At 43.2% G+C, this 22205-nt stretch overlaps 1 protein-coding gene and 1 long non-coding RNA gene across 2 annotated transcripts in view; one reads left to right on the top strand and one right to left on the bottom strand.

Annotated features, from left to right (window-relative positions):
* Positions 1–217: 217 nt before the first annotated feature.
* HTR5A (5-hydroxytryptamine receptor 5A) overlaps positions 218–22205 on the bottom strand; it is an 86978-nt gene continuing 64990 nt past the window's right edge. Inside the window, exons 4-7 of the mRNA XM_010368151.2 lie at positions 21820–21973; positions 15820–16024; positions 14019–15588; positions 218–3439 (exon numbers count right to left, since the gene is read on the bottom strand). Of these exons, the coding sequence (XP_010366453.1) occupies positions 3107–3439; positions 14019–14759 (1074 nt within the window). The 5' untranslated portion in view covers positions 14760–15588; positions 15820–16024; positions 21820–21973 and the 3' untranslated portion in view covers positions 218–3106. The remainder of the gene's footprint in view (positions 3440–14018; positions 15589–15819; positions 16025–21819; positions 21974–22205) is intronic.
* On the top strand, positions 14102–18594 carry LOC104666142. The gene is made up of 2 exons (XR_748514.2): positions 14102–14625; positions 16397–18594. It is a non-coding gene; the product is annotated as an uncharacterized LOC104666142 (long non-coding RNA).

Below are 22205 nucleotides of genomic sequence, written 5' to 3'. Positions count from 1 at the left end.
ACGTCCTGACGGGGTTGCCTCACGAAGGCAGGGAAGACAGCTGCAAGCCACAGACAGTCCCAGTGAACCATCAGGGTCCAGCCCATGAGCAGTGCAGAATCTCTCCTTTTCTGATACAGGACAGAAGCTTTAAGAAGCCCACCCGTTCCCCTCCTCTGATCCCATTTCCCAGATGCTAACCAAATCCCTGTTTGGCAATCACTTTCACTCAGCACTCGAGCTGTGGACTCAGTCTTTATCTTCTCTTTAATAGAAACATGGCAAAGTGTTGTCTCTACAGCCTCTTTGGCTATAAGCAGGGAACTGTGAATCCAACAGACCAACATAGAAGCAAAAATGCTCCTCCTGGGAAGAAGAGACAAATAACAAGCTTTTTATCAGGAATTAATCCCTACAATATGGTCTGATGTCAATACAGACTCAGGGACATCTTCCACTTGTCTTTCACTACCATACAATAAAAATATAAAACTGATAGTGACCCCAAGAGGTCCAAGATCACTCATCAGGAGAGAATTATCTCCTTTGTACATTGTCTTTAGGCAGAAGAGCAGAGCTGTGCATTTTGTTCGACATATTCTACAAGAGCTGACAGGAGGGCTTTGGATTGGTTCACCTCAGTCACCCTACAGACATGGCTTGCAGGAAACCCTCCAGGCTTCTCTAGGTGCACCATCTAATAAAGGTTGTTGTTGCAATCTGGCACGGAAACAGGATTAGGTATTTTGAGCAGTTACTACTGTTTATGATTCATATACATTTCTAACCTGATAAAATATTAGCAGTCAAGCGTAAACAAAAGTGTTTCACAAATATTTGATTTGCATAGTAGAGACTCAAAGTCAATGAATGTCTACATTTCTTACCGTGGTATAAACAACTTTTGCTATTGAAACGGAAGCAAAATATTCATTAATTGCCACTTCTTCCTTCTCTTATGTGGAATGTTTCTTGCTCTAGATAGCATATGTGGAGTGTGTTGTATATAATGTATAATTTAAGTGACACCTGAGAGGTGTTAAATACATATTGAGTGATAAGAATAACGAGGCTTATTCATCTTATGAAAACATTAATCAAACCCTCAGCTGGAGATTGAATTAATATTATAATAACATCATTCTCCAACTGGGGTATACAGAATCCTGGGAGAGCTGGGGAGTATTTGAAGCCACCAGAAAAACGTGGCACATCTTCCTCAAGCTTCGCTTTACTGAAGACTATGAACTTTTTTAAACAGTAAGACACTCACGATTTATGGAGTAAAAGTTTTCACATGGATTTTCAGGTAGAATAGACTTAAACTTTTACCCATGATTCTAGTGTCACATCTCTAGACTCCTCTTGTCTGAATTTTTCTTCTCTGCCATGGAGTACTTAATAAAGCTTTTGAAGCACTTCCCTTATTAAAACACTAGAATACAATAGCATTTCTTGTTCTCTCTGATTTCGAGTAATAATGGGGAAAAGTAACTTAAGTGAACAGTCTGTATTTTAAAATACTTGTGGGTTTAGCACTTCAAGTGATATATGCAGAAGAAAGAAAAATCTAAGGATGTTTCTAAATAAATTCTTCAATTTTTATCACTAAATTTCTCAATGAATCTGCTTGAGTGCATAAAGATCTGCATTTAGCATATTAATGGTGACTTCACAGGTGTCTAACATTTCTTTATCTGCTCACATTCTTTTGATAAAGCTAGTCTTTGCAATAAAGACAAGACTAAACCTCAAGCCAAGACCACATATAAATTATCACAAATTTCCTATGTTTGAACTCTTAATTGATATAATTTATTATATATAACATACTACATGAATTACAATAAATAAGAGATTATTATATCATTCTTTAATTCATGCATTTAAAGAGTCAGGGACATAGCAGACCACAGGCAGTTTTATTGCCTAGGATTGTTTTTAAAGTTTTGTATAATGGCACTGGCTTTACATGATCATCCAAATGCTGCATCATCACTTAACTGCCTCACCTCACAAATTATACTGTCAATTTGTAGAGGACTAGGGCTGCATTTTACCATTGTTCTATCTTTTTCATTGTCCACTAGCCTTGGCCTCCTAGCAGGTATTCACATATCAACAAAAAATAGCAGTTAGCAAATTTATCAAGGATGCCCTTAAAGTGCCTGTATTTGGTGAGTGTGCCTTCATTCTCATTGGTCATGAGATGCCCAACTCTATAGCAGTTGTTTTACTCTAATCTCATGATTTGAGGATAAAGGTCTTTGCCTAGAAACACTTGAACATATTCCACACACATGAAACCAGTAGCAAATTAGCAAATTTGACAGATTCTATGAAACTGGTAGACTTTTCTACTGTTTATAAACCGTTGCTTCAAAATGAAAGGCAGTAGTTGACCCTCAGTGCCTGCTTCATGTCAAGGGATTGGATTTTGGAATAAACTAGTCAGCTAGAACACCTGCCTCTTTTACAGTTGTGTGTGTGTGTGTGTGTGTGTGTGTGTGTGTGGTTGCCACAAACAAAACCTTAAAGCTAATATTCCCTGCTTTCATGGATAGGACTATGTGCTTTAGTATATTTGGAGATGGTGTTTTGTGGTCAACTATCGGGACACACCCCATCAGTATTAGGGTATATGTACTAGGATCATATAGGAGAATATTTGAAATGGGGACTGCTCCAGAAAGCCTGGAACTATGGTCTCCTATCCCCAGATGTCTACAACATGACTCGTTCATTCTTTTCTATCCATTCTCAACCTGCCCATATTGTTTTACCTCCTCCTTCTTATCTGCCTTGTTTGACTTTTTTAGGACAATGTCGACCACTATGCCGGAGTGAATTTGGGGAGGAAAGGACACTTTGTGGGCAAAGACCGTGGCTGTCAGCACAGAGAAAGGGACAGTAGGTGAGTTAGATACATCATGTCACCAAAACTCTGTGAGGAGTCATATTTCTACTGAGGAGGTGGAAAACAGGCCAGTGCAGTTCTGAAGATGACCCTGGAGAATGGTGAGGATTCATCTTGTCCACATGGCTGTTGGGTGGGGATGTGAAATGAATGAACTGGGAATTCCACTGAATTCTGGGAAGAAACTTCTTTCGATCCTGGTCCTCTCCCTCAGTGTTGCCTAGAAAAGAAGTTCTTGAAGGCGCTGTTGTAGTTCTTGTTGAAAGCCGTATAGATCAGGGGGTTAAAGAAGGAGTTGGAGTAGCCAAGCCACAGGAAGATGCTTTTCCAGATGGCGGGGATGTCACAGGAGCAGAGAGGACTGATGAGCTCCGTGAGGAAGAAGGGGATCCAGCAGAGCGCGAACACACCAATGAGGATGCCCACCATGAGGGCGGCACGCTGCTCCTTCTGCTCTCGCCAAGTGTCCCCTTCTGTCTGGAAGGTGACGGTGGCATGCCGGACCGTGAACACCATCTGGGGCTGTTGGGCAGAGTCCTTCACCTGGAAAAGACAAGAAGGAGCTTTATGAGGAGCCACCTCAGTCTACCTCCAGACTGACACTGACAGGCCTGGATTCCGCACATCCACTCGAGGGAAAGTCTTCGATGGATAGGTGTGGGAACCTGAAGGCCTGTGGCACTTGCTCTCAGATATGGAAACCAGGCAACAGAGCTGGGGTGTTTGCTTATATCTTAGAAATGAAAGGACCAGATGTGATGAAATTGACATCATGAAGATGGACTCCCTGTTGCTGTCTGTTCAACAGAGGCACTGGAAGAAACAAGCAGGCAACATGGCCTGCCCAATTTAGTGGCAGAGGTGCACACATCATCAAAAGTGTCCTAGGTTCCTATCAAAATCCTGTTCACTTAGGACCACATTTTCTACCATCTTTATAACCTTCTAGGCTCATGTAAGTCCCCTCTATAATGTTAGGACTTTCTAGAACTTTTCCTCTGACACAAAGCTGTGCCCCATAGCATATTCTACTGTTTGATGCAGTCTAGTATCAAAACCAGGACACCTCTCTCTGGGTCTATTCTGTGTCTTCCTCTACCCCTGTATGTATGTAAAACTGAGACCCCAGTCTTTTAGTCTCACGTGGGTGCCCCCAAGGCCTCCACAGGGCAGGTTCCCACAGAATCAGGCTCAACAGTTCACTTCCTTCTCTCAAGGAGTGGAATTCCTGGGAAAGGAAGTTCCTCCTCCCTTCTGGTCCTATTTTTAGCTTTTGGGAGAACTGACATAATGAGTGTCTACTGATGAGGCAGCCTTAATATGAAACAATCATAAATTTACTGAATTAGCAAATTAATTGATCCAATCAAAATGTGGGACAGTTTCTGACTCAGTCATTCTCTGGTGGGTGAGATTGCATTGACATTAAATAGTATTCTTCCCCTCGCCAGCATACCGTGACTCTAGTACATTTAAAAAGATTTACACAACTTGTTCTCAAAGAGCATATGATCTTTTAGGCAAAGAATTGTCAGGTTAATCTAACCCACTTAACTAATTCTTGGCAGCATTTATAAAGTGGACTCAAAAGGAATTGACTTACTGGCATATGGAATAACAGGTGGAAATAGGAACACTGTGGATAAGGCAATGTTAGTTGATGAATAAATTACCAAATTTGTAGAATAGCCTTGCTGACATTTATTTGCAAAACAGTATAATATCAAGTCTGTACACTAAATTAAATTTAAAAGAAGATAATAAATAATGAAACCAAAGGTCCGTAATAGTGCAACCTTTAAAAACACGTATAAAATAAGCACTGAAAAAATACTTCTTTCTGTACCTCTAGATGAAACCAGAGTTACCTTTGGTTACTGATTTATCAATGCATATCTGGAAATGCATTTGAGGGAATTCATTTATAGAAATCCAAACCATATTTAGCTTAATTTTTCAGCATAAAGGAAAGAAGGAAAGCTACCAATTTCCTTAACAGAATTCCATAATAATATCAGGGAAGCTGTTTTCCATATTGTCCCAAGATGCCAATAAAACAAGAATTGTAGCTGGACTCTTCAACCCTCTGGAAATTCTCCTTCCCCTTGGCACATTTTTATGAGTGACATTCGGGACACTGGTAACACTGGTCATACTTGAGACATGGTCACACTGTGGAGGCTGATCACACTGGTCACATAAAGGATGCTGGTAACACTGGAGATGCCAGCTATACTGGAAACATCATGGATTTTGATCATACTAGAGATGCTGTTCACACTGGGGATGCTGGTCACACTGGAGATGCTGTTCACACTGGGGATGCTGACCACACTGAAGATTCTGTTCACACTGTGAATGCTGGTTACCCTGATGACACCATGGATGCCGTTCACACTGTGGATGCTGGTCACACTGGTGACACCATGGATGCCGTTCACACTGTGGATGCTGGTCACACTGGTGACACCATGGATGCCGTTCACACTGTGGATGCTGGTCACACTGGTGACACCATGGATGCCGTTCACACTGTGGATGCTGGTCACACTGGTGACACCATGGATGCTGTTCACACTGTGGATGCTGGTCACACTGGTGACACCATGGATGCCATTCACACTGTGGATGCTGGTCATACTGGTGACACCATGGATGCTGTTCACAGGGTGGATGCCGTTCACACTGGAGATGCTGTTCACACTGGGGATGCTGGTCACACTGGAGACACCATGTAGGCTGATTACACTGGAGATGCTGGTCACACTGGAGATAGTGTTCACACTGGTGATGATGACACTGGTGATATCAGTGACACTTAGGGCTTGATTTAGTTTTTTTTATAGTTTAGTCATAGAACTCCAAGTTGTTCAGAAAAGCATATTTTTCTATCGCCTTGTGAAATGTTGATTATTTTACTGGGCCATCTGGCCATCTTTGGGGCTGCGTTCAATGCCAACTTATTTGACAGAAGAAAGAGTGGCATTGATTTAAAATGGTACCCCTGGGACAACGGAGTCTCCAGCTGCTAGGAGGATCTTGGTTGTCTGTGGAGTTTCAGGTTTCTAATGCCCTCAAATGGTGGATTTGTTTGCTTACTCTATGGCTCTTGGATTTACGGACTCCTTAGCTCTTTGCGCTCTTCTAATCAATGATTGCAATAAAGCGCTTAATTGAGTCTAGACAATAACACTCTATTTTCAACCTGGTCATTAGTAAACTCACAGAAAGAGAGCAAATAGGGTTAAAAAGTGAACAGTTAAGCCAAATTAATTTTTCCTAATAATCTCCAAAATGCACGTAAAGTACATACCTCACAATTTAAGATTCATATATAAATTTTTTTCTAAATGAACACTTAGCCTCATCTCCCGCAGCAAACAAGTTCTTTGGGGACAGGTACATATGTGTTAGAGCTTTCATCCTTCCAAAATGATTGCATGCTAAATAATTATTTACTGGTTAATCACAATTCTGGTATGTACTTTTATTTCATCCAACCACTCTGTTTTGCCTCTCTAATAATGTCCTAGATAATCAATGGATTGCCATCAATAATGGGTATTGAAATTAAGGGATAAAGACTCTTACCCTGGAAGTGTGGTTTCAGGTGATTTGCATGTTAGACCACACCACTGTCAGATGAGAGATGGGTCACAGGAGCCCGACGGAACAATACAAATGTTTAAGCTAAAAATGGCCTTACCTATTAAGGAAAGCTCCACGAGGGTGTGAATAAAAACCCTCCACAAACTTAGGACAAGGCTGTTTGTTCTATAACTGATAACAAGCAGACATTTTTCTTGTTTAAACCTCTTCAATCAATCAAGGACAATGCAGTTTTGGAATATACACTTGTAAACCAATTAATCTGTGTCAGCCCTCACTTCTGAGTCAGCCAGTTAGGGTCAGACTCATCCCGATAAACACACCTCTGAGCACCGAGCACCCAACAGAAAACCCCATTCCAGCAGAAAACTCTATTCCAGCAGAAAACCCCATCCCAGCAGAAAACCCTATTCCAGCAGAAAACCCCATTCCAGCAGAAAACCCCGTCCCAGCAGAAAACCCCATTCTAGCAGAAAACCCCATTCTAGCAGAAAACCCCATTCCAACAGAAAACCCTATCCAGCAGAAAACCCCATTCCAACAGAAAACCCCATTCTGAGTAAACCCCATTCTGCAGCTGATGTCAGCCTGCTGCTACTCTGCGTGTCCTCCAGTCTCTGAACCCCACACTGCCCCGAATCATGGATGATGGGCTTTCCGCTCTGCTGTGGGAGATTGCTGACAAGCATAGCTTCCTTTCACTATTCTGAGCGAAAGATTCAGCTTGGTCTTTCTATCCCAGACTCTGAGCAGTATTGGCAACACCTCTGGACAGTTCTGGAGGTTCCACTGAGGTCATTTTGAAGACCCTCCATGGAAACCTTGGGCCACAGGTGCATTCACTGGGCCCCAAACTCAGTTGCCCTTTGTGTCTGCAGCCAAGTGCATCAGTCTCAACAAGGATTTGAGTTCTACCTAGTTTCACTGGGCTTTTATTGCTCAATGTATTTTGTTATCCTAGGATTTGTGACCAACTATGTCCTTGGATAAGGTTGCAAGGCTGAGGTGTTTGTATCATGTAACTCGATCTTTGATTGAGAGATCTACCATTAGGTAATTGTCTTAGATCTATGTGTAAAGCTTTAAACCTCTTGCCATGAAGGTGTATCATTTGGCAGATATTGTCATGCCATTAATCTACTTATCCTACGGCCTGTTGCTTTGCTTGTGTGTTGTCTACATGTACAAAGTCTTGTTGTATGGGTTTTTGTTTTGTCCTGGAACTCTTTCTGTTGAATACAGAAGGAACTATTCTATAAGGCATTGGCTTGATAAGTTTCCAATCTAATTCAAGCTGGACCTGAGGGCTAATGATTTGAAGACCATTATTAGACCAGTGACCAATTTATGAAAAAGCAATTGATCAGACTTTGCTTGGGGTCCCCTACAAAACTTTTATGAGGGCACTCCTGACTTGTTGACTTGTGAAAATACGTCACTTTGCCCTATCGTTTTCCAGCTTAATGACAGTTGTGTGGACAATGATGTGTCCCCTTCTCCATCTGTTTGGTCCAGGATCCTGAGACACTATTCACAAGCACGAACTGTTGATCAACCACAGTTGCCTCTTCCTCACGTGCCATGGCTTGCTTATGTCCAAATTTCAATCCTCTTTTTAAAGAATTTCTATTTCCTGTTTAAAATTGCATTATGATCCTAACTCTTCCAATTTTCTTCACAAATGCCAAATTTTTTTTTTACTTAATGAAAAACATCTGATGAATGAAATATAAGATATTTAGAAGAAGCTCTAGAAAAATTAGGAGACAAACATCAAATGTTTGTCTCTTTAATTGGTATTTTGAATCAGCCTCTTTAATTGGTATTTTGAGGCTTTAAAACAAAATCCTAACTCTAAAATAGTCTCAAAGATGTTGTAACCTTCCCAAACCTGCCCTCTTTGCAGATCTCTATCTTGCATTTTTCTATTCAGCTTTATCTGACTTCCTAAATGAATCAGGATTTTCTCAGGAAAAACACAATCACATTATAAAATTACCAGAAGAAAAATCAGATTTATAGAATTTAAATTAAAACCTTCGTCTAAAGCTAAGTTAAGAGCTATAATTAAGAAATTTTCTAGGCCAGGCATGGGGCCTCATGCCTGTAAACCCAGTACTTTGAGAGGCCAAGGTGGGAAAATTATTTGAGGTCAAGAGTTTGAGACCAGCCTGTGCAATAGAGAGACCCCCCCCATCTCCACAAAAATTGTAAAAATTAGCCAGGTGTGGAGGCATATCCCTGTGGTCCCAGCTACTCGGGAGACTGAGATGTGAGGACTGCATGAGCCCAGGGTTTCAAGGCTGCAGTGAGCTACGGTTGTGCGACTGCACTCTAGCCTCGGCGACAGAGCAAGACCCTGTCTCAAAAACGAAAGGAAAGAAAAGAAGGAAGGAAAAGAAAGGAAAGGAAGAAAAAGAAAGAAAAATTTTCTAAACTTTTGTTATAGAATTTATAATTTTTTTAGATTGTCAAACAAAATTTGTGTTTTCTTAAACTACAGATGTGTACTAATTAGTTAAATTAACTAAAATCCTCTCAGATAAGAAAAAAATGGTTAAAAGAAGAAGCATAGAAAATAGAAGAGTTATATAACCCAGTCGTGAAAATTTAAATAGAAAATATATTATGTAAAGTAATTTTAGAAGGCTTTCTTTTAAGGAGAGGTTGAATAAAGATTCAAAGTAAACTAAATAAATCTGGGCATGGTGGCTCACTCTTGTAATCCCAGCATTTTGGGAGGCCAAGGCAAGAGGATTATTTGAGCATGGGAGTTTGAGACCATCATGGGCAACATGGTGAGACCCCATTTCTATAAAAAATACTAAAATTAGCCAGGTGTGATGGCTCACACTTGTAGTCCCATCTACTTGAGAGGCTGAATAAAGATAGAAAAGAGACATCAGAAAACCTTCAAGTAGCGTATTTGTGTATACCCAACAGCTAAAGTATAGGCTTGTCATGTCTTTCTATAAATGGACTTAAACCTGAATTTGGGAATTTAATACGAAAAAATAAACTGAAATGTGAAATTGTCAATTTGCAAAATATCCAATGTGGGGCTAGACATTTCCAGATAGACTTAGAAAGCAAATGCTAGAAATCAATACAAGATATGGCTTTCTAGATAAGACATCCAAAAGGGCCTCTGTTCTCAAAGATTTGAGAGCTGAGATAAGGATCCCTATACATATTAGTATATTGCTAGCAGAAGGAGCCCTGAAAGAATGAACATCTCGTGTTGGCTAAAAAGCAAAATGACAACGATATACAATCTATCTAATAAAGCCACTCCAAGGAAGGCATTTTCACTCAACAATTTCTTTGTCTTTTTAAACTTCCAAGGAGAATTTTCTATAACTAGATGTACAACTATATGATGTTTTTGTTTATGTGGGTGTCAGTATAACTACCAGTAACCCCACTATTATAGAACAAGAGATCATTTCATGTACATTTTTAAAGTTGTCTGAAAAACAAGAAAGCAAATTGACTTGTAGCAAGTTTTTAAAAATTAAAAACAAAAAATTCAATAAAGCTATTGGTGGCTGGGCGCAGTGGTTCACGCCTGTCATCCCAGCACTTTGGGAGGCTAAGGTCAGCAGATCACCCGGGGTCAGGAGTTCGAGACCAGCCTGGCCAATACCCTGTTTCTACTAAAAATACAAAAATTAGCCAGGCATGGTGGCACACACCTGTACTCAGGAGGCAGAGGCCGGAGAATTATTTGAACCTGGGAAGCAGAGATTGCAGTGAGCTGAGATCAGGCCCCTGCACTCCAGTCTAGGCAACAGAGTGAGACTCCATAAATAAAACAAAACAAACAAAAAAACCTATTGGTTATAGGTGATACCAGATAGTGAAACAAGATAATGAATGATAAATTGACAAATTTCTGGCATATAATAAATTTTTCAAAAGCTTGAGAGAAAATCAACTTTATTTAATGAAACAATTCAAGTAGTAACAATCTTTAACAATCCTGTATGCCAACTTATAACTGATATTTTCAGATTATTATCAAAATAATACTTCTTTAACCTATGACATACCTGCAATAGGTAGGATCTGCTTCCAAATAAAATGTGCTGCAGCCCTTGTTCATGATGATATTATAACTGATCTAGATGTGAGAATGCCTACACCACATGTAATTTTAAAAATTACTTTAGAAATACTGATGGTCCTAGAATCTCTATGGACAAGAGACTCCACAACTAGAAAATTTAATTGAAGTAGAATGTATAAGAGTTAAGACTGATTCTTCCTAGGTTATCATGAACATTCCTTTTCATGCAAATATGAAAATACGGGGCCATGCTCTGGGTGGATTAAGGTGACAGCATAGCACCTGTCAAAGAACATTGCTTATTTTAAGCTAATCGCTTAATTCAGTAACCTGGATCAAGGGCAACTCATCTCAATCAAGATTCTTTTAAAATTTTCTTATCTTAGGATTGGTAACCAAGTGTGTTCTTGTATAAGGTTGTAAGGCTGAGGTGTTTATGTCAAGTAACTAGATCTTTGATTAAGAGATCTACCATTAGGTAACTGTCTTAGATCTGTGTAAAAGACTTCAAACCTCTGTCATGAAGCTGTACTGTTTGGCAAATGGTGTCATGCTATTCATCTGCGTAGCCTAATGATGCTTGCTTTGCTTTTGCTGTTGTTTGTCTACATGTATAGTCTTTTTGCATAGGTTGCTCTTCTAGGTGTAGGTCTGCTGCAGGGATCATATAGGAATCAAATATATGCATAGCTTCAGTATCATTGGTGGCCTATAATTTTGAGAGTCAGACGGTTATTAATTTTGTCTATTATGTATAGAATGGATAAGGATAGGAGGGCAATTAGGGTTAGATTAATAGAAGGCAAAACAGTTCACACTGTCTCTGCCTCCCGGATGTCTACAGTACCTATATGGATTATTGGTGTTAGCCCCTCTGTTTCGAAAGTCAGGCCACCAGAGATGGACTCACTTCAGTAAATACCCACTGGACAACAACGAATCAGCAACACCTTCTCCTACAGAGGACGCCATCTATCCACATCTCAACAATCCACCAACCCCTGAGGCTCCATACCTCCCAAAAGCGCTGTTTCAGGTCAGCATTTTGCTCTGCTCAGGAAAACTGCCTGGACAGCACAGCCTCTACTCACTCTAGTAAGGAAGGTATTTTTCTTTGTCATTTTATTTCAGATCTCTAGCAGTGGCTTCCTTGTCCTTTGACAAGGGCAAGGCTTATCTGTCTTGTGTTGCCAGATCCCAGCTCAATGTCTGACTTAGGTTAGGATTTCATGGCATGTATTTGAATAAAACCCAGCAGATAAAGAAATGATAGAAGTGTTGTGGTTTCCCCAGGGAACAGCTAGCTGGTGGTAGAATTCATTTAGAAACTTTGACACCCACTCCCACTATCACAGAACAATCAGGAGGCCTGGTTTGTAATGAACCCTTCAACATAACGTAAGGTCAGAGGCAGCCACGTATTATATTTAGGGTAGTGGATTATTTAGAGTCCTTTTGCTAAGTCAAGGGACCCATTTTCAAAACTGATCTGGGAGAGATAGAGAGAGGAGAGAATACACACACACACACACACGCACACATACACATATATATACACACATATACATACACACATATGTGTGTGTGTATCTATATAAAAAGCACAAAGATGTTATAATGCTTTGCTTCTGCTATCACCAAAGCAGAGAAATGAGAGTGCCCTTCATCCTTTTACGACAAGTCTTGGGATGGAATTGTAATTAACTTTCTCCTTCTAAAGCTGTGTTTGGGGTTGACTGTAAATCATATTTGCTTGAATAAACATCAGGGGAGAGGAGGATTCATAAAAGGAGGGCCCTTGGAGGTGACCAGTCTCCTTGTTCCTGGCCTGGAATTTGAGTGGACGCTCATAGCATGGAACATAGCTTCAGGTAGTTTGATGGAAGCCTCAGTGTTCTTACCAATCAGCACTCTTTGTTCAGCTTAGAAATCGAATAGTTCAGAGTTTCCCAAATTCAGTACGATTGACATTTTGTTCTGAACAATTCTCTGTTGAGGTGCTGTCCTGTGCATTGTACAGTATTTAGCAGTATTCCTGACCTCTCTACACTACATGCCATTAGCACCCCATCCTCAAGTCTTCATCATCCGAAATGCCTCCAGACAGCCTAAATGTTTCCTGGGGGGCAATATCACCCTTCGCTGAGAAGCGCTGCTATAGGTAAAAGAACAGGCAGCCTCTAACCCCTCATTTTCTTCTTTCCTCTAAGATGATGCCCTTTCCCTCAGCTACACCTCTGGTCCCTCTAAGTTTGACTGACTGGGGATGGTTAGAATTAGCTACTGACTCTAGAAAGCACATACAGAGCTCAGGGTGAGTGTCTATTTCCCTCCCTAGACCAAACTCTTCATGGGCAAAGACAACATCTCTATCATTATCTTACTTCTTGCACTAAGCCCGTAGCATGCACTCCATATGCTTGTTTCAGAGCCAACAACAGAAAATGGGGACTGTGTAGACTTCTGCTCTAACCTAAATGTGTGAATTAGATTCAAGGAATCTTCCTTGGTAATGAAGGGGAGCAGTCTTCAGAATCATGAGTCATAGGGCCAGATTATTAACAGTCAACAAAAAAACAGGAGTGGGAGGAGATGAGAAAAGCTCCTCGCTGTTGCTAAAGTGGTTGTCATGCAATAAATATCTCTCATAGAGAGCTGGGGAATTCTCTTTCCTGGATTTTTAATTTCCTTCTGCAGCTTTTCTCATGTTCAGGAAGGAAGACAAGTAGTCTTCAGTCACACCTACAACCTAATAGGGCTGTGGGGGATAGACCCAGAAAGTAGCACCCCGAGAGAGTGGAAGCAGATAACAAATGCAGGCTCTGGGACCAATGCAGGCAACGTCTTCAGTCTTACATCAGGACGGGAGGATACCACAGAATGACAGTAACCTAGGTGATACCATATTTTTAATAAATCGGTTGCTGTAATTTGCAAAGAAAAAGAATAGACTAGGATGAAGGGCTAACCTGCATCGCCTGACACATGGCAGTCTTCTTATCAAACTGTGCTCCCATCCCTGCCTCCCCTCCTCCTGGAACACCCCCATTCTAAGTGCAGGAAGCTGCTGGTTTTTTCCACTATACTGAATCAGTGTACCCCAGATACCAGCTTATCCAGATATTTTAAAGGGTGTTATAGATCCATAGAATTTGGGGGCCAAAGGGGACCCTGTAGAATGAGGCAGTCCGAACTCCTCGTGTTCTGTATGTTTAACAAATAACTCATTAGAGAAGGAAAATGATGTGATTAGCTCTGTGAGAGGGAACATGTCAGAGCAAAGTATATCTATGATGCTTTCTTCCAGTCTCCCGGTTTACTCCCCCAACTCCCAAACACAAAAAGTTCCATTTTCTACAAGTGAGGGGGGTGGGGCAGGTGGCCTGGGGACATAGCCTGTACAGATGCAAGTCGAATATTTTTAAGGATTGCGGAGATACCCACCTCCACAGCTTCGGATATGGGTGAGACGCTATTGGTCTTCCTGGAGCCCACGCGGAACTTGGCAGCCTTGTAGATCTTCCAGTACACGAAGAGCACCACACAGAGCGGCAGGTAGAAGGCGCCTACGGTGGAGAACACTGCGTAGGAAGGCTCGCGGCTTACCTGGCACTCCTCGCTGCCCTCAGAGTACGTCTCTCCCCAGCCAAAAAGCAGCGGGGCCAGAGAGATGACAGCGGAGAGCGCCCAGGTGAGCGCGATCATGACGTTGGAGATGCACTTGCGGGTGCGGAGCGTGTATTCCAGGTGGCGCGTGATGGACCAGTAGCGGTCCAGGGCTATGGCCGTCACGTTCCAGATGCTGGCCGTGCAGCAGAGGACGTCGCACGCGATCCACAGCTGGCACAGCCGCCGACCCAGCTGCCAGCGGCGCCCAGACAGCTCGTGCACCAGGCTCAGTGGCATAACCAGTGCAGCCACCAGGACGTCCGAGATGGCCATGGACGCCACCAGGTTGTGGGGCACGCGGTGGAAGGTGCGTACGCGGAGGATGGTCGCCAGCACCAGCAGGTTCCAGGCGAACGTCGCCGCCACCAGAAAGCCCAGCAAGGTGAGAATAAGCACTCCGAAGACCGAGAGCAGGGGCGAGCTGGGGCGCAGATCGTCTTTGCCGAGGCTGCGGTTGGTCTCCAAAGGGGAGGGGGTGGAAAGGGAAAAGGAGGTTAGGTTCACAGGTAAATCCATCTCTGGGTCAGGAGACCGGCCTGGGGTACTTGCAGAAGGGGTGTTCAGGAGGACTTAAAGTGGCCGCTGTGCCCAGAGCCAATCCGGATGTTTGCAAACTCTGGCCAGTGGTGGAGTTTCTGGAAAGTGCCTGTGAATTTGGCCCCAGTATCCTGCTAGTGAGCATCCGTTGGAGATGGTGTGGTTGCAAGCGCGGCAGGTCTGGAGCCCTCAGAGGCTAAGGAAGCAGAGGCGAGGGGCTGCGTGTTGCAACCAGGGCCCGCCTAAGCCGTCAGGAGCCCAGGGATCCTCGCCTTGGTGGAAAAGGCTGTCTGGTCGCCCAGAGCCGAGCATCTCCCAGATCGGGGAGAAGCTGGGCGTCCAGCAGCGTGTGGGTGCAGGAGAGGGGCTGGTGCGTCAGAGCAGTCACTCTCACCGCGTTGCCTCCCTGCCCACCCTTCTATCTAGGCAGCCGGCTGCAGCTTTAACTCCGTGCTAGGGAAGCCAGTTTTGGGGGGACCTGCTTTCTGGGACCTGCCTTCTGTCCCAGTTGCCCCCGCCACCCCGTCTGAGGCTGCGGCTTCGGAGAGCGAATGCTGGCGCGCCCACCGAGACCTGCCTTATCCAAGCGGAGATCTAGCCCTACGTAAGCCGTCAGCTGATAAGGCCATCTCTCCCCGCCTCCTGGCTCGGAGTGCGGGGCTTTGGGGCCGTCCGCGGTGCTGCTGCTCTCCCCTTGCCCGGAGGCTCCCAGTGCGTGCCCCCACTTGTGGTGCTGTCCGCGGTGCTGCCGCCTCTCCCCGCCCGGGCGCAGGAGGGTTGGCGCTGTCCACGGTGCTGCCGCTCTTGCCTGAAACGGGTTCGCCACGTGGAACAAGTTGACCAATGAACTTTCCTCAAAACGTTCCCCTAGCCATCCACACACGTCCCTCTAGGGGTGGTCTGGAGGCCCTAGATACTGCTTTCTCAGCTTTCCGTCAGTATTTGCTCTTGCTACAAGAGTTCCGAGTTAGGGGTCTAAGATAGTTTCACTAACTTTTGTTCTCCGGAAGATTTCAGCACATGATTGCCTTCTTCTTACCCAGCTCTCAGTTGCTTCCGTTAAGGGTTGTTTTCCTTAAAGGAGGAGAAGCAAGATAGCAGTTGCTGCTGTTCCGAGAGATGGCTGTCGTGTTGGAGTGAGAATGCTTCACCTGGCTCCAACATGAATGACTGAAGAATGTTTTCTCTGCTCAGAGTCATAAGGCAGCTGGGTAGTCTCCAGTGGTCCCTACTAAATTTGCTTCCTGAGAAGGAAAAATTGGAGTATAAGTTATTATAAGAGCTCCATCTCACTCAAAAGAAAGAGGTTCTCCCCTCACACATGCACACAAAACAACCACAGAAATTGAGAAAATATCAGAAGCTTCGAACCAGAAATTATGATTTAAAGCACTTCATAAACAGGCACATGATATAGCAATATAAAAAAAATCTGAAATTTTTAAAATGATGTGATAGAAATGGCAGGAAAAAAGTAAGGTGTTAATAAACTTTGCTTTTAAGTATATAAAATGAGTGTCGTGAAATCCTGTGCATTTACAAGTAAATTTAGTCAGAAACATTTTAGCTGTTTAAAGATTAGTAACGTGTTGATATAAGATTTTGTTTTTTTGCAGAGTAAAACCAGTATCAGGCGAATGCACTGAGAAAATTGAGAAAATAGAAAGTCCTCCACTGGAACCCCGAAGATGGGACATCACTAAATACAGGATTATCCACAGGGCAGGGCTGTTTCAAACGCCGCTTAAAAACAGCTGGCGGTGACTACCTGCATGCAGTGCAGCTGTGCATGGCCCCAGTCAAGAAGCAAGCTTGTGCTTGTTTAGGGCGTATCACCTTCTTGAGGCCATGGAACTAATGCGAATGAGATGTAAACTATGATTCCTCTTATTTGAAAAAAGTTCTGCTTCTAGTCTCAGGGTCTGTGACCTGGAGGAATGGATGAGCTGGGTTGCCCACAGGCAGGCCTCAATGGATCTCTCTATACAAATCTCGAAAGGCATTGTGGGCTGGTGATTGTATTTCCCACTGATTCCCCAGGCCACAGCTGTCTGTATTGACAGCTAAGTGAGCAGCAGAACAGTTAATAGGAACAAAGCCAAGGATAACTGAGGATAATTTGTGAAAAATAGAGTGTCATAAAGTTAGGGTCTGAATACAATATTTCCACAAAGAGGAGATCCAATGGAGCATTTCCAGAGGGGACAAACCTTGTTCAGAAAGTCTGGTTTATCTCTTAAAAATACACAAATAAAAAATCATAATATTTCAGCTTCATCTTAAAGCATAGCCCAATTTAATTTGGAAAACACTGAAAAGGAAAAAATCTGAAAAGGTATAAAACTCCCATCTGCCATATGGTACCTCTGAAATGGCAGTACTGGGAAATATAATTTCCTGGGTTGTCACCTGATATGGGTTAAATTGTGTCTCTCCCTCCCCCTCCCTTACCCCCTGCCAAATTTATATATGGAAGTCCTAACCCTTAGAACCTCACAGTGTGACTATATTTAGAAATAAGGTCTTTAAAGGGATGATTAGGTTAAAATGAGGCCATAGGATAGGGTCTCATTCAATCTGACTGATACTCTTACGAAAACAGGAAATTTAGACATACAAAGAGATACTAAGGATGTGTGTGCACAGGACAGACCCTGTGAGAATAAAGTGAGAAGGTGGCCATCTACAAGGCAAGGAGAGAGATATTAGAAGACACCAGAATTGGAAGATTAGAAGATATCAGGATTGGATTTCCAGCTGCCAGAACTAGGAACAAATAAATTTCTAGTGTGAGCCACTCAGTCTGTGGTACTTTTTTATGGCAGCCCTAGCAAGCTAATATACCATGTGACAAAAGATACTAGCAAAAGATACAACCACATAACTGAACGAGGTGCTACACTGGGGGCAGAAGGAATTATAGACATAAACACATCATGGGACATCTACTAAAACCTTTCCTTTACAAAATGTAGTTTGCAGCCATCTAGCAATCATTCGAGTGCAGAATCAGTTGTCTATTGAGGTTACCTATGGTTTGTAATCAAGTAATGTCATTGGCATATAGAAAAATACTTATTTTAGATATCCTATAATGGGAAGGTATGAATCTATTTCATTTAAGTAGGAGCTCAATTTGTTGTTGTTGTTTTTGCTTCTGTTTTTTGAGACAGAGTCTGGCTCTGTCGTCCAGGCTGGAGTGCAGTGGCACGATCTTGGCTCACTGCAACTTCCGTCTTCCGGGTTCAAGCGATTCCCAGCTAATTTTTTTGTAATTTTAGTAGAGATGGGGGTTTTACCATGTTGGCCAAGCTGGTCTCGAACTCCGGACCTCAAGTGATCCACCCCCGTCAGCCTCCCAAAGTGTTGGAATTATAGGCCTAAGCCACCATGCCTGGCCAATACCAATGAATTTTAATCTAACAGCATACAAAACATGCGAGATACAATTTCAGATCCCACATCATAGCAAACCCTTAAGGTACTACCACTCATTGGGTTTTAATACAGCATCACAGAAAAAATACCCATAATTATCTGAAAAGAGTATTAAAATACTCTATTTTCAGCTGTATATCTGTATGAAAGTAGATATTCTTCACAATCTTAAACTAAAATAACATATCCCAACAGATGGAACGTAGAAACATTTGTTCCAGATGTCTTGAAGAGATTTGCAAAAATGTTAAACAATGTCTTTCAGAAACATTTTTTGGAAAATAATTATTTTTCATAATGAGGTGTCATTTATATAAACATGTAATGGGTTTTATTATTTTATGTTTAATAAATAAATACACAAATATGTTGAAAATGTCTCCAGTTTATTTTCCAGTAAATATTAATGTATATAACCCATGTAAACAAAAGCTCTTTGGGGTACTCAAATTTAAAGAATATGAAAGGGTCCTGAGACCACAGCGTTTAAAAAGTGCTGTCATCAGAACATCACACTGATCCACCGTGTTGATGTGGGATGTTAATAAGACAAGACAAGCAAGAAAAGAAGTCTCAAGTTTGTTAGAGTCCTGGGTAAAATACATGTGCTCCAAAATGTGAGAAATAATTTTGTCTTTGAAGAATCGGATGCCCACGACATCATTGATGATGTTAGGGCTTCAGTGGCCCGGAGTGTGACAGGGTATTCCTTTCATTATAAAAATATACATATTGCATCTGGTACCTCCCCCTACTGGAAAGGAAACCTAATGCTTGGTCAGCACTTTGAATGCCAGAGGCAGCTGCTCTGATTCACATCCTGGTGATGTGGAAAGGCTGCCAGGTTTGGTTGGGGCTAAGAGCAGGAAATGGCTCTAGCAGAAGTCCTGGCTGCAGTGAAAGCAGCCCTACTGCTTGGGCTTTATGATTTGCAAAGCTTATGTTACTAGGAGTACCTGTAATGGGAAAAAACTCCATGAGAATTTTATTATAAACACTAGTAAAAGAGTCACAGTATAGAGCCCGAGGGTTCTGTAGGAAAGTCACCCCATCTACAACAGGAAACATTACACTGTTGGAAAAGCAGTTTGTGTAAGCCAGGGCTCTGGCAGAAATAGAGCATCTGAGTATGAGACATTAAGTGATGCTGGAGCAAAATATAACCATCAAGATGTGGAATTTTGCAGACCCACCCACAAGATTGGGTGGGCTCAGCAGCAAAACAGCATGAAAGACAAGTGGTGCAGAGCAGAGCTGGAGGGTGCAAGCCAGCTCCACGAGAGGTGGCCCAGGACACCCTGCTGCCTGTCATCACTGTACAAGCATCTACCCCTCAGCTCAAAGCCCTGGCTGCATGTCCAGCTGATGAGGCACCAGCAGGGCCGAGGGGGATTCACAGGTGGGTCAGCCTGCTGTGTTGGTGCAAGTCAGAAAGAAGACTGCTGCTGTCTCATGTCTACTCTGGGTGGCCTTGGGAGACAGCAGTCAGGGGAGACCCTTCCAAGGGGCAGAGCTCTAGGTGCTGCACCTGATCTTCCATTTTGTGTGGAAAGGGGAACAGCCTGAAGGAAGACTGGATACAGACTCATGAGCAGTGGCTAAAGGTCTGGAAGGTGAATGACTGGAAGGAAGGAGGTCTGTGAACGAGGCTTGTAGAGGAACCAAAGGGAATAAGGACAAAGTGTAGATGTTTTTTTATCACTTTTAACACCCTCCAGAGAGCATCCACTGCAGAATAGAACACTGGCGACAGGATGGCTCAGTCCACCGGTGATAGCCTGTCACTTGTCCACCCCAGTTCAGCACAATAGTTGAGTGGAGTAGCCATGGTGGCAGAGAGGGAAGCCAGGCATGGCTGAAGCAGCATGGTGTCTCTCAGCAAGCATGGTCTTGTTACTGCTGCCGAACATCCAATCTGCCAGTCATGGAGACCAATGCTGAACCCCCAAAATTGGCATATCCCCTAGGGAGATCGCCAGCCACCTTGAAGGGCAGCTATTCATCGGCAGGGATGGGTCTGCCTCTCCTGCCTGCAGGGTCTCAGCCAGATCACTCTCCAAGGACCTTTGTAAGTTTCCATCCTCTGATACAGGATTGCATTCAACATCCTTGTGAACCAGTGACCCCATTTTACAGCAATGAGCACATGGCCTTGGGTCCCTTCACAGACCACTTGTTGCAAGTTGAGCTGCACTTCTCCCCAAGTGAGAAAAAAGAAGTGTTGAAGTCCTCACCCCTGGTATCCGTGAATCTGACCTTCTCTGGAAATAGGGTCTTAGCTAATGTAATCAAGTTAAGATTGTACTGGATTAATGTGGACCCTAAATCCAATGACAGTGACCTCATAAGGAGAGGGAGATGTAAAGATTCAGACACAGAGAGCAAAGGTCATGTGAAGACAGAGCTGAGTGATGCTGCCACATGCCAAGGAACACCGAGGATTGCCAGCAACACCAGGAACCAGAGAGACAAAGAAGGATCCTTCCCTGGAGCCCTCAGGGAGCATAGCCCTATCTGCTGCACCTTGATTTCAGATTTGCAGCCTCCACACTGTTGGAAAATTGATTTCTGTTGTTTTAAGCCCACAGTTTGTGGCACATTGTTACAGCCACCCTGGGAAATTAATAAACTATTTTATCCAGAAACTGCCAGTCTGATGGAGTCGGGGGATGGCCTCTCAAGTATGCTAGGGAGATACTACTAGGGGACACTACTCTGCAACACCATCCCTCTACAGATAGTGATACCATAAATCAGTGTAATTTTATGGTGCTGTCCTTAAGGTAGACTATACGGACAGGCCTAGAAACCACAAAATAGAAGCACATCGTCATGCTTCCTGTCACAATCAGTGACCACCTGGAAACGTTGTCCTTCTTGTCTATGCAACTTTAGGCTCTGTGGGTCTAGAGGTTCTGGTTCCTAGAGAGACAGAGCTCCCATCAGATGCCATAGCAATAGTTCAACGTAACTTGTTCACTTTGGGCTGCTCATGCCAAGAGACTAGCAGGCAAAGACAAGAGTCATCAACCTGACAGGGATAACTGATCACGAGGAGGTGGCAGGGTGCAGCTATGGAGGGAGCAGAGAAGGATGTTGCATTAGCCCATTCTCATGCTGCTATGAAGAAATACCTGAGACTGGGTAATTTATAAAGAAAATAAGTTTAACTGATTCACAGTTCTGCATGTTTGGAGAGGCCTCAGGAAATGCATAATCACAGCAGAAGGGAAAGCAAACACAACCTTCATCACAAGGCAGCAGGAGAGAGAAGTGCCAGCAGGGAAATGCCAGATGCTTATAAAACCATCAAATCTTCCGAGACTCACTCACTATCATGGGAACAGCACAGGAGAAACCTCCCCCATGATGAAATCACTTCCCACTGGGTCCCTCCCACAACATGTGGGGATTACAGGAGCTACAATTCAAGGTGAGATTTGGGTGGAGACACAGCCAAACCATGTCAGATGTGTTTGGAAGCCAAGTGATTAGTGTGGACATGTCATTCTCCAGAATATAAATACATAGATGTGGCAGTCATGGCATGAAAAGACCTCGGTAACCAGTGGGTCAGATCCCTCAGGGATGAGGGCCTTACCTCATGGATGATTCTGACATCAAGGTCAACAGAGATGCTAGCACAGGTGCAGGAAAACACAGGCAGGTAGTAGAGAAGGGAGATGATGAGTATCTGTCAGACTTGATACCAGCTGCAACAGTGAAGGTCATGCCTTATCCCACCAACCAGAACCCTGGATGGAAAGAACTCACTGTGAGAAGCAAGTGGTCTTGGGAGTATAACGAGGGGACTGCAGTGGACGCTATGGTATTTTGTCCAGATATTTTGTCCCTCTGCACAGATTCTTCCTTCCCTAGATTCTGAGTATCAGCTGTTGATGGCTCATAGCTACGTCCCTCATTGGGAATTGAGCTCTGCTGCATAAAACAGCCTTGCCAATGTCCCATCCCAGCAGGTGACCTGAA

Source organism: Rhinopithecus roxellana, chromosome 6 (genome assembly GCF_007565055.1).
Source record: "Rhinopithecus roxellana isolate Shanxi Qingling chromosome 6, ASM756505v1, whole genome shotgun sequence".
In the NCBI taxonomy this organism is placed as follows: Eukaryota; Metazoa; Chordata; class Mammalia; order Primates; family Cercopithecidae; genus Rhinopithecus; species Rhinopithecus roxellana.
The sequence above is the reverse complement of the archived record's forward strand: the minus strand, read 5'-3'. Positions and strand labels throughout refer to the sequence as shown.